Here is a 12,431-nt window from a genome sequence, read left to right on the forward strand (position 1 = left end):
ATAATACCATTGGGATAACTGTTGCTAACCCTAAAAATTCTGTTTGGAAATAATTACTATTAACACAGAAGATGTAGTGGGTGCAACTTAACCTGCCTTATGCCATTGAGGGCATATTTAGCATCTGTTGACTTTTCTCATGCTGATAAGTACTGAAGTGACCCAACTTGAGCCCTAAAAATAGTTCTAGGAATCAGAGCATATGACGATAGTTCACATTTCTTGCATGCCCTTAATTTGGGAAATAAGAGGGTGAAGACGAATGTGGCAAAAGCAGAAGTAGGCAAATAAAACTTGGAAGTTGCATGCAGTCATATTTTCTTTCATTCTGCTACACTGACTATTGTCTTTTTCTGTCCACTCCCAATCACTGCATTTCAAGAGCGTATGTTTATAATATAAAGTTCTCTAATATTTGATTTAAGAGAACCAATATACAACCTTCCAGAGGTGCGATATTAATGAACCAATAACATTTAAGCAAGCTCAAAATGACTTTTTTATTTTTTAGATGCAGTGTTGAGTAAAGCTATTTGGCAGTGGCCTAAACAGGAGTATGAAGTCATTCTAAAATTGTAATTGGGCTATGTGTCTCAGCAGGGCTACAGAAGTATGAGCCACACTATTGAGTGCTTTAGTAAGAGCATACTTAAGTCCTGCAAAACTTAATGTTGCAGTACAGCTTAATTAATCAGTACTGATTGCTATGGGCAGTCAGTGTGAGAGAGTCAGAAGAAATGATGTGCACACATTTAGTGTGTAACTTTACAGTTAAATTCAAGTAACTGCAGTTTATTGTCATTTCTTCATAATATTTTTGTTATATATAATTTATATTTACAGATAAATTTGAATAGGGATCATTTCTCGTAGCTGGATGAGATGATTTCAGAATAAGTGCTATCCAAAGGTATTATTAAAAATGCATTAATTGGAACTCTAGCTCAGATGTTAGTTCCACATTTAGATTTTTGCTAATACTTCCGATCGTCACTATGTGACGATTAGTATAGCTCTACTAGGTGATCTGTGCAGAACAACATACATTATCGTAGTAGCCTCACTGCCCTTAAAGTCCATGAAAAAGCCTATAGTCAACATACCTGCTTTATTTTAGCCCTGTTGAGTGTCTGTCCTTTGTTTGCTTATTTAGTCAGTTAATTAATAATTAAATTTTTATTTTATAGGTATATCACAAACTAATGGATATTTCCCAGGTAGAGAAGGAAATACAAAATTCCATCCATTTTCTGGTTATTTATAAAATGCAGATGTTAAAATTGTAAGTATTAAAATGTATCCTTCCATTTGTACTTTGATGCTTGATATTACAGAGGTAGGGTCAGGTTCTGGTATCGCATATACCAGTAGAAAATCCTTCTGCAAAGATTAGTTTCTCAAAAGGAAAACTATAATGACAGTTTGGGTAGTAACTGTCAGGCCTGCCTAGATGTCAGCCTCGGCTGAAAAGTGAGATAGTTCTTTGGGAATATAGGGAATAGTGTGTTGTACAGATATTCTCAGGTGAAAGAATTTAAGAGACTGAAAGATATTTTTGTATCCAACAGATTGTCGTTCAGTACACAAGTCATGTTTAAGAGAGCAAAGATGAAGTGGGGAAATCACACCTAAAATATAATGCATGAATCACAAGGATGGGAAGTGTAATACTTTTTAAACTTTTAAATTTTAAAAGCATAAAACAATTCAAAAAATTAGGCTTCATAACAAAATCTCATTTAATTTTATTTTTTGAATGTCTCAACACTTCCCCAATTTTAAAAGTGTTAATTCTTTTTTTAGTAACAATAGATTAATTTATGTTGACCTTATAGGGAAGGAGTTTTGCACACCATTTTTCTTTGCTTCTGGAATAAAATTTACTTTACTGTGTGAGGTATTAATTCTCACGCTGGAATGTTCTTTGTGCTTCGTATCTGGCTGTCTCTGAGTAACTTACTTGGCATACTGAAGTAGGGTTTGTTGACTTGATTTTTTCTTTTTTTTTCTTTGATATTTCAAAATCCAGGTATCCCACTGATACATTGGTCTAAGAGCCATCCACTCTAAAGTTAGGAGACTTATTTCAAATTTTTAATGCAATAATATTTCCTGTGAAAAATTATGATCAATTCCTAATATATTGCAGGCAGTGGGACACAAATGAATTTCCAAGTGATGCCACCGCAAATCTGAATTCTTTATATGTACTTTTGAAACAATATGATGTACCTCCAGCGTCTGTTCTCAGTGTGAAGTGAGTTTTACTTGTCATAGCCCCATGAAAGTTAATGCTGAAGTTGATCCTGCTTCCACCCGTTGACCTTGAACAGAGTGAACTTGTACTTAGTTATAATAGTTTGCATTGTGTTAATGCTTAGGTCATCTTAAAAAAAGACAAAGGTCCTATTAGGCTTTATTAAGGAACCCAACATTAAATAACTTCTTCCATATAGCTGTTTGTATAACGTGATTAAATCTTTCCATAACCCTTTCTTATTGATAAAATGAGATTTTTAAAAGGTCTTAGAACTGACAAGCGCTTTTCAGACTTTAGTTCATTTTTAGGTTTTCGTGGGGCCTTTCCCAATTCTTCAACATAATTCTGAAATGCAGACTAAATTGAACTCTCTATTCCAGTAGTTATATCACAGCTGTTACTTATGGAAGTAATACTACATTTTTACTTGTTAAATTCAATCTTCTTTGACAATATTCAGGTATCTCATTACTTCTCCTATCCCAGACAGTACACTATGCTCATTTGGTTATTTACGGAGATCCAAACATTTAGAATACAGTCTCCAGCTGTGTGTGTTCTGTGTTCCTAGTTCCTAAATAACTGACCAATGGATTTGACTGTTTTGTGTGCCAGTTGACAGAATTATCTGCAATCTTTGATTGCTATTTCAGCATCTTTATGCTGCGTACATTTCATTCTGTGTTTTTTATGTTCTTCAGGAACAGTTTGTGCAAGACTACAGTAGAAGTATACTAATTATTTTCCATAAACAGATGAACTTTGGTATTTTTCATGTAGCCAACTTTAATCTTTTTCCTTTTCCTGTTAATTGTGAGCATTACTAGTATAATCGCATGTCCTCTAATATTCAGATGACTTCAGGGTTTTCAGATATATTGCACAAAGTTACTCTCATATAGTGTTTTTCTAATTCCATAAAAGAGCAATATCAGATTCTCTGAAGTGACTTTTTTTATTTTTGAAGGATTCCTTTGATTCTGGAATTAGCTCGTTTTTCTATGAAAGTAAACTGCATTAAGCTTGCATATGATTGTATACTTGATTTGAAGAGAGCTGGGATTACTGTAAGTATTATTATTAATTACAGTTGTTTTGTTGTTTTTTTTTAACACCCCCGACCCCCACATTGTGATTATATTTTAAAAATAATCTGGGATCTTCTGTCCATCTCTGTATTGTTTATATATTCATTAATATAAATAATTACTTGGATAAGTGATCTATTCCTGAAGTAGAGAGATAGAAGGTCAGAAGGTAGGATATAGGTAGAATAGGGTAATTAGTAGTGCAGTTAGTTTTGGCAAAACGTTAACTGTAAATTTTTGCCTATGTTTTTTAAATGTTATCTGTGGAACAGTTTGATTGGAAGTTAAATGCTGCCTGCAGGTTTTGAAGATTTAACCAGTTTACCCATTCAGATTGTAATTGGTCACCAAGATGTAAGCTCTAAAAGCAGTTAATGTTATGTACATTCACTTCAGTCTTTGAGTACAATATCGACCTTGCAGAACAGCATATGAATTCTAATTTTGATGAGGAGAAAACAAAGCATTTGTCTGGAGCGTGATTAGGGGACTGATGAAAGGAGGAGTTCAAAAAACCTTGCTGAAAAAAAGGCCCAAAGTTGTTACGTTTTCTGGAAGGTAGGACTTAAGCAATATAGTTCTCTCATTGGAGCGAGGAATACAGAGACGTTGTACTGCAAACTGCACTCCTTAATCCTTTCCTTTGTGTGCTTCTTTTCTGATTGTGTTTGTTCCTATACAATTCCCAGTTTCCTTTAGTAGGAATGATTCATTTTTCAGCAAACTATTGATTTGTTATTTACTAACATTTAATAATTTTTATTATTCTGTAGTATTTTTATTATAATGTTACTGTAGGGGTATTCTTAGATTAAAATTTTGTGTGGTCTCTGTAATAACTGGTCTTTCAAGGTGTATGCCCTTTTTGATTCTTACATCCAGCTGGCTCTGAGATTTGTTTTTTCTGTTCCTTCCCCATTGTCGTGGTTTAACCTGAGCTGGCAACTAAGCACCACACAGCCGCTCGCTCACTCCCCTGCACCCAGTGGGGTGGGTAAAGTAGGAAGGGTAAAAGTGAGAAAACTTGTGGGTTGAGATAAAAAAACTTTACTAATTAAAAATTATTATTATTGTTATTATTATTACTACTACTACTACTACTAATAATAATAATGATGTAAGGAAAATATGACAAAAAAATAGCAGAGAGCAAAGTACAACCCAAGAAAAGATAAGTGATGCAAATGAAAACAATTGCTCACCATCAACCAACTGATGCCCAGTCAGTCCCCGAGCAGCGGCCCCCCCCGCTAACCTTCCTCCCCAGTTTTATTGCTGAGCATGATGTCATATGGTCTGGAATATCCCTTTGGTCAGTTGGGGTCAGCTGTCCTGGCTGTGTCCCCTTCCAACTCCTTGTGCAACCCCAGCCTACTCGCTGGTGGGGTATGGTGAGGAGCAGAAAAGCCCTTGACGCTGTGTAAGCACTGCTCAGCAGTAACAAAAACATCTCTGCATTACCAACACTGTTTCCAGCACAAATCCAAAATGTAGCCTCATACAAGCTACTATGAAGAAATCTAACTCTACCCCAGCCAAAACAAGTACACCCGTTGAGAAACAGAACTGTATTCAGAAAATCAGTATGTTTTTCAGATACAAAAATGTATTAAAAAGTGCCTAGTTGTGTTGTGATCCCCATGAGTAAGTTTTCAGTTATCATCTGAAATGTGCATGCAAGGAAATATAAGTGTCAAATACTGCCAAACAAATTTCAAAATGTATTTCCAAATTTCTATTATAGCGATCCTATTTTGAGTTACTTGTAGTGTAAATTTTACTTCTCACTGAAATTTTTTTATTTCAAGTGTCTGCTTCAGGCCCATTTTTTCTGAAAATTTCCCACAAGTCTAAAATCATACACAATTCCATGGCATTCCACTGGAAGATGTGTTTAAATCCCCTAGATCAAAGATTCACAAGGATTTAGTTTGAGTATTCATATAGACAGTAATAGCAAGTATCCCCTCTGCAGCAGCAGTGGAGAAGCCTTGCTACTATTTCAACCTTCTCTTCTCCCTTAGAGTTAGTGGGTGTTTAAGTGACCATCTTCAGATTGCCTGGCATCATTTTGACAGTGACCTCTTCACGGTAGAGTGAGAGGAATCTATATCGAGTTCCAGTTCCTTGGCTTTTGCCAATACTGACAAATTTCTCAGCAATAACATGAATTCCATCTCTCTCACCTATTTGTCATTACAAGATCGTGGCAGTTCTACATTCATCTAAGTTTTTCAAGATCTCATCTGTTATCCAGGCTGGGGATGTTAATTAACAAAGGTCATGCTGAGTAATTTGATAATAGTTCATAAAGAATGGTGAATGGAGGTGCTGTCTGGCTTTCCCTACTGCACCATATGAACCCAAATACAAAGTATCTTAGATGATTGGTACATACAACTTGTATGATTTAACAGCCAGATCTTTCCTGAGGTGTTAAAAATCTCAGCTCTTTTTTCACTTAAAAGTTGCACTACCCATCAAGATGTATCCTTTCTGTCTTGACTAGCTCTGGTTTGTTCCAATCATGTACCTTATTAATAACATTAGTGAGCAAGAATCTACTAGAACTGAAATAAAATTACAGTATAGGAAAAATCAAGTGTACGCTGGTTTTCTTATTGCAAAGTCTGGCAATGAACAATTTTAAAAATCCTGGTAAAGTTATTTTGCAGCTTCAGCTTAGTAAGAAGTGACTGCTGTTCAAACAACAAATTCTACTCCCCTTTTATTGTTTCAGTTAATTAGCTAGTACAGTGGGATTTTCAGTAAGAAAGTACAGTGCTGTATTAGTGTAATTGCATGGGTTTAATCTTCATTGTGTTCCCTTTTAATTATTAGAATTAGCATTTTCTATATTAATACTTCATAGGAGCAAGGGAAACTTATTGAAATAGAATGCCTGGAATGTGAATATGAAGTAAAAAAAATCGGCACTAAAATTGTGACATATACCAAAGGAGTCGTTGAGGTATGTTCTTTAACTTTGAGAGAAAAGTAAAAGTTTTAATCTCTTAAATATTGAAAACTGCATTTGGCTTTTGTGTCTTAATTACATTATACAGATCAGAAATTCTTTTAAACTTTATATTCTTTCTAATTGGGCTGCCAAGAAGAAAACAGTGAAAAATAAACAACAGTTGTATATTCCTCCCTTAAGTCTTCTGTCTGACTATAAAGGTTCATAATATGTTACTTTCCAAGAGTAGAGATGGTAGCATTGAGGCATGCAAAGGCAACACTCTCTTGTTTTCATATTTTACATTTATGGGAGGTGTTTTCGTAGAATATCTCGAGCTGGAGGGGACCCATAAGGATCATCGAGTCCAACTCAACTATTATTGCATGTCATGGGTGATGTCATACAAATTCTTATGTCAGAGATACGCAGATTATTCCTGATAAATTATCACACTGGGGAGGATGTTCTTGGATTTCTATAGTCACTTGACTCAGTTATAATTCAGATCATCAAATTGTCAATATTATCAATGGGATTAGATAGATGCCTACAATGAGCAACTTAGAACAGCTATTAGAGGCACCAAAAGTTCCTAAACCAGTAAGTATGAATATGCTTCATGGAACTCCATAGTGTTAGTGCATAAACTTACTCCTATCTATGACTGTTCTCATTTTGTAGTTCAGAAATTCTGTTCACCTTTTGAAAAAAAATTTTCATTAATTCCTCATAATATGAAACACTACTAATACTGCTTAAATAAAAAATAGGATATTTAGATACTTAGGTATTTCTAAATATTCCTACCACAGTGTATGCAGTTGCAGAGGTTTTTTGTTTTATTTTTTCCTTTTTACTTTTTTTTTAATCGCATAAACTCTAAAAAGAACTTAATAATTAGTGATTGTCTGTTACTGTAGGTAAGTATTTGCTTTTAGATTTAATAGGAACCAAGTTTTATTGACAGTATGGCAAATCCCATTCATAATATTTATTTTTTTCCTCTCCTACACTGCATTTGTAGCTTAGTATAAAAAAAGAAAAAGAAGCCAAGCCTTCTGAATTCACAAATATTTCAGTTACCGATTTCTGTTTATCATAAGAAAGGGGAATAGCTGACAGACTTCTGCCTGAAATATGTAGTAGCAGTATGGAGTACCTAAAAGAAATACTCCTTAGTTATCAATGCCTATTTAAAAAAAAAAAAAGTTTTTTGTAAGTAAATTATTAAAAAAAAATTATTAAATAAAAAAAGTTTCCAAAGTCTGCTGGCTGAGGGACTGCTTTCTGTTGGAAACAGTCCTAAGATTGAAATTGGGAGGAATGTGTGAGAAGTTGTATTCATTAAATGCAATATATGCTAATTCATTTTTCATTTGTGTAGACTCAGCTGGAACTGATTAAAAATCTTGAGTTAACCTTAAAACATGCAGTTCAGTTGGGAGATCCTGAAGTGATTCAGGTTGTTTCTGCAACCCAGTGGAATCTGTGCTTACCACTACTACAACACAATTTGCATCAACATGTGCGAAAGCCATTGATATCTGTTGCTGATGTCCTTGAAGAGATTGACAGGTAACTTTATGCTATGTACTTTTTTTTTTGTTACTTTGAAAGGTCTAATGACTGAGCATCAAACTCATTTAAAAGCTCAAGCTCTGTGACATTAAGTGTCTTTGAAAATTTTTCACTAGCTTGTAATAAATGAACATCTGTGTATTGTGTACATTTCCTCGTTACTCATTTGAATATAGGTTCCTTTCAGGTAAAATCTGTTTAATGGCCTATAGTAAATACTGAAATTTGTTAGGAACTGAAAAATACTATAGTCAAAATTTTGTGAGAAATTTCCAAAGCTGCAGTATGAGTAAATGTGTTGGAATGTGGTTCAGATTCTTGTATTAACATCATTTTTATTGGTTAAAAACATACCATTAAAAAATTACTGTTAAAAAACAATATGGCTTCTGTGTTTCATATCAAATAAGACAGTTCTTGCAAGATACTATTTTTGTATCTTTGGTGATACTTCTTTTAATTGAAAAACCTACTGTATTAAGAAAATGTATAATGTCTTCAGATATTCTTCTGTTTGCTGTTATGCTGTACTTAAGGTTCAGCACCTAAACAGCTTCACCTTTTTCGCTGATTTGAGTGGAACAAGTAAACCTTAGTATGTGGTACTTAGTTAAGTTTGGACCTATACATAGGCTGACTGCTAAGAACATAGATCATAACTTTTGTAGTAGAGCTAGTTACAGTCAACATAATATGTCATTTGTGCAGAACAGTAGGTGGTTTCTGATAAAAGTATTACAGAGGAAGGTGAGGAATATATTTTCATTGTTCTTAAAATGTAATTTTTTAGTTGCGTAAAGAGGAAACAGAAGTCTAAAGAAGCAGATATACACGTGTATAAAAACGCTATATTGTATTGCTATACTGTTATTCAAGCATGTCTTATGCTTTCCATGTGAAGAGTGCAATATCAGTGTATGCTACTTTGATATTTTTACTAAATGTCAGTAGTGACAATTTTTCTCTAAATGCTTGCAGGTTAGGTTTTGGGGGGGGGGTTAGGGTTTTGGCTTTTGTTATCCGTATATTCCTAACAATCCAGTAGACTCAACCTCAGCTCTGAGGTGGTACTGTCGCTAAAGATTGAATGAAGCCACCTGTCCCTATTAATTTGCCTGGCTTTGGTTTTGTTTTAATTGTAGCTTTAATTGTAACTACTTTGCTCCGCAGTAAAAGGGTGATACTTGCCTAGTCAGCTTAGCTCTGAAGTGGGCATACATTAGTTCTTCGGCATGACATTTTATAGCCTTGAAAACCTTCTTTCTGTTCTATTTTTCATAACGTTGCTTTCATTTATCTAATTTTTGTTTTTCTTCCTGGAAATAATCTAAAGTAGCATGTAGAGCTCACAGCTGTCATGAACAGCTTCCTGGGGCAGGTGATGGACAGGGAGCATAGTGTACCTGAGACTGGAGAACATGCAGTATTCACTGAAAACATGCTGACTTCACAGAGTAGTTTCAGCAACACCTGGGCAAAGACACTGCCTACAGTGAGTGTGTACACTTATGGTGAGCCAAATCTTTAAAAGTGGTGAGCTAGTACAACCAGGGCCAGATTTTTAGAATTACACTTCTACTTAAACGTTATGAACAGAGAGTGAACTTCCATCAAAAGTGGCCATTATCCAGTACATCATGCTCTCTCTGGGAGTTAATAAATACTGTTGAAAATCTGTTCACTTGATTTGCATACCTAAGTGGTAGCTTCAGTGTGGTACTGAAAAAGAGTTCTGCTAATATACAAAGGTCATCAGTTAGTCTACAAGATGTGTCGCTTCCTCATGGCTGTGTTTTCTCATGCAGGGTTAATGGAAGTAAAATGCAGTTAAATTGTCTAAGTAATTTCATTAAAAATTTCAGTAATTGACAGTGAAAATGAAAGAGACAAGTCAGTTAAAAAGGGAATGTCTATTTTCATACTGGAGTCACTCTTAATTATTGAGTTTCGCTTTGGGGTAATTTTTAGGTCTAAGAATTTTAGTTTGCCTCATTTTCACAGTCTACATTTAAATTCATGTTCTTTAGCATGTTGACTTTGTTGCGTTGCCAAGTTCATATGGAAATAGCTCGTATTGAAGAAGATGGGGATAGAATAGAGGCTGCTGTGGAACATTTGCAAAAAGCTATACATCTAAACAACGGTGGGCAGTATCAAGAACATCTAAGATTGATTTTTAACCGTCTTCATTTGCACACAATGCTGTATAAGTCACCTGAGCGTCTAGAGGATCGGGCAGTAATGATGATTGAACAGGTAATTATGAAGAATAAGGTCAGTAGCTGAAAAAGGTTTGCTTATTGAATTCTGGCAGGGGAAAGCCAGGTGTTTAGTAGAACTGCATATTAGTAGAGCCAGCATCAGCTTGCTTTCAGCAAATTGACATTGGTTCATTGCCTTGAAAAACTCTGTGAATTCTCTGTATGGTGGTCATGCTGCTTCACACTCTGAAGATTGTGACAGAGGATTTTTTCCAGTTATGTTCAAAGCTTATTTCTTGGGGGTGTAAGGGAAGTTACTCATTAGCAAAATTATCAGCAAAAAAGAAGCCTATTCATAATTGTCAACAATTAAGATTTCATTGCAAGGAACAGTGTTTTAATTAATGAGGGGAGCAGTGACCAAATAGCTAAAGAAGCTCGAGACGTGGGCCCATGTGAAATTCATGACGTTCAACAAGGTCAAGGGCAGGGTCCTGCACTGGGGTCGCGGCAACCCCCAGTATCAATACAGGCTGGGGAATGACGGGATTGAGAGCAGCCCTGCAGAGAAAGACTTGAGGGTGCTGGTGGATGAAAAGCTGCACGTTAGCCGGCAATATGTGCTTGTGAAAGCCAACCGTATCCTGGGCTGCATCAAAAGAAGCATGGCCAGCAGGTCAAGGGAAGTAATTCTGCCCCTCTGCTCCACTCTGGTGAGACCCCACCTGCAGTACTGCATTTAGCTTTGGGGTCCTCAGCACAGGAGAGACATGGACCTGTTGGAGCAGGTCCAGAGGAGGCCACAAAAATGGTCAAAGGGCTGGAACACCTCTCCTATGAAGACAGGCTGAGAGAGTTGGGGTTATTCAGCCTGTAGGAGAGAAGGATCTGAGGAGACCTTATTGTGGCCTTGCAGTACCTAAAGGGAGCTTGTAAGAAAGATGAGAGGCAGATTTAGACTAGATATAAGGAAGAAGTTTCTTACAATGACGGTGGTGAAACACTGGAACTGGTTGCACAGAGAGGTGGGAGATGTCCCATCCCTGGAAACGTTCAAGGTCAGGTTGGACAGGGCTCTGAGCAACCTTATACGGTTGAAGATGTCCCTACTCATTTTAGGGGGCTTGGACTAGATGACCTTTAAAGGTCCCTTCCAACCCAAACTGTTCTATGATTCTAAACATCCTAGCTGGTTTCAAGATAAATCAGTATTACGTCACACTTACAGATGACACTAAATAATATAGTGTAAAGTCACAGTGTAGTCATTGTCAAGATTTATTGTGTCTAATTCTGTTGTGGTGCTTCAGCACCTGAACAAAAATCATGTTGGCAACTGATTGTTAGTTGGCTGAAAGAAATTTTAGCTATACACCATTTTGGGATATTCAAAGAAATTAAGATGTGTTCACTGAATCTAAAATCAGTACTGGAAAGCTGCTGGTGAGTTGATATGTCTGTTGTTAGGACAAAGAAGAGCGAAGATTTTTTGTCTAGTTTTAATGCTTTTCCATGCAAGCTTACTCTGTTTAAATGTCATTTTAAAAAAAGCACTTACACCTCCTCTGACTTTGGCTAATTCTGAGTGGATTAGGAATTTTTTGTATTTTGTAGCAATTCCTAGTTATTGCAAAATGGATATGTTATTGTTGGTTTCTAAAGAAATACTGTTCTTTATTTAAGAAAGTATAACATAATGACAGGTTATACACTGAGGAATATACTGTAAAGATCCATGAGGAGCATGAACAGTACTTTGTATTCAGTTATCCTTGATGTATTCACGTCAAGATCAACCAAAGTTCTACAGTCACTTTCAAAAACAGTAATATTGCAGAATGATGTGTAAGATATATGAAGATGCACAATTCCTATAGGTATTTTTTTGGTAGTACCAAGTTATATGATCTGCATTCTCTTATGTTTAATAAATAAGATACATAAATAGGAATATAATAAAAATGAACCTTATAACAATTAGTTCTTTTCTTTATGTAGGCTAAAAGGGGAAAGCAGAAGGATAATGTGAGGAAAAAGAGGTCCCTTCTGGTAAATGCAGGTCTTGCACTAGCTCCTGATTCATTTCAAATAGTCCTTGACAGTGAAAATGAAGCTAAAGGTAACGTACATATGTGTGACTAAAGTTACTACGCTTTGACTGCTTTGCGTAGTCTTAAAGGTTGAACATAACATCTAGTGGCAACATGTAGAGAACATTGCAATACAGGTGAAGTGACAGTTCTGCTAAATTCTGTGGCAAAGCTCCTATCGATTTCATTAGGGATCTAAGATTTATCTTGTGATACTGGAAGAGGAAATGCTATTGTTTTCCCCTCTGAATT

General features: G+C 35.7%; 1 protein-coding gene across 2 annotated transcripts in view; it reads left to right on the forward strand.

Moving 5' to 3' along the window:
- Window positions 1-12,431, forward strand: part of CFAP46 (cilia and flagella associated protein 46) — a 101,714-nt gene that overhangs the window by 18,209 nt on the left and 71,074 nt on the right. For both annotated transcript variants that reach the window (XM_030030593.2, XM_030030592.2), the window contains exons 8-14: window positions 1,188-1,282; window positions 2,150-2,257; window positions 3,228-3,327; window positions 6,221-6,319; window positions 7,695-7,885; window positions 9,916-10,144; window positions 12,088-12,208. In XM_030030593.2, the coding sequence (XP_029886453.1) occupies window positions 1,188-1,282; window positions 2,150-2,257; window positions 3,228-3,327; window positions 6,221-6,319; window positions 7,695-7,885; window positions 9,916-10,144; window positions 12,088-12,208 (943 nt within the window). The remainder of the gene's footprint in view (window positions 1-1,187; window positions 1,283-2,149; window positions 2,258-3,227; window positions 3,328-6,220; window positions 6,320-7,694; window positions 7,886-9,915; window positions 10,145-12,087; window positions 12,209-12,431) is intronic.

The sequence above is a fragment of the Aquila chrysaetos genome, chromosome 11, assembly GCF_900496995.4.
Source record: "Aquila chrysaetos chrysaetos chromosome 11, bAquChr1.4, whole genome shotgun sequence".
In the NCBI taxonomy this organism is placed as follows: Eukaryota; Metazoa; Chordata; class Aves; order Accipitriformes; family Accipitridae; genus Aquila; species Aquila chrysaetos.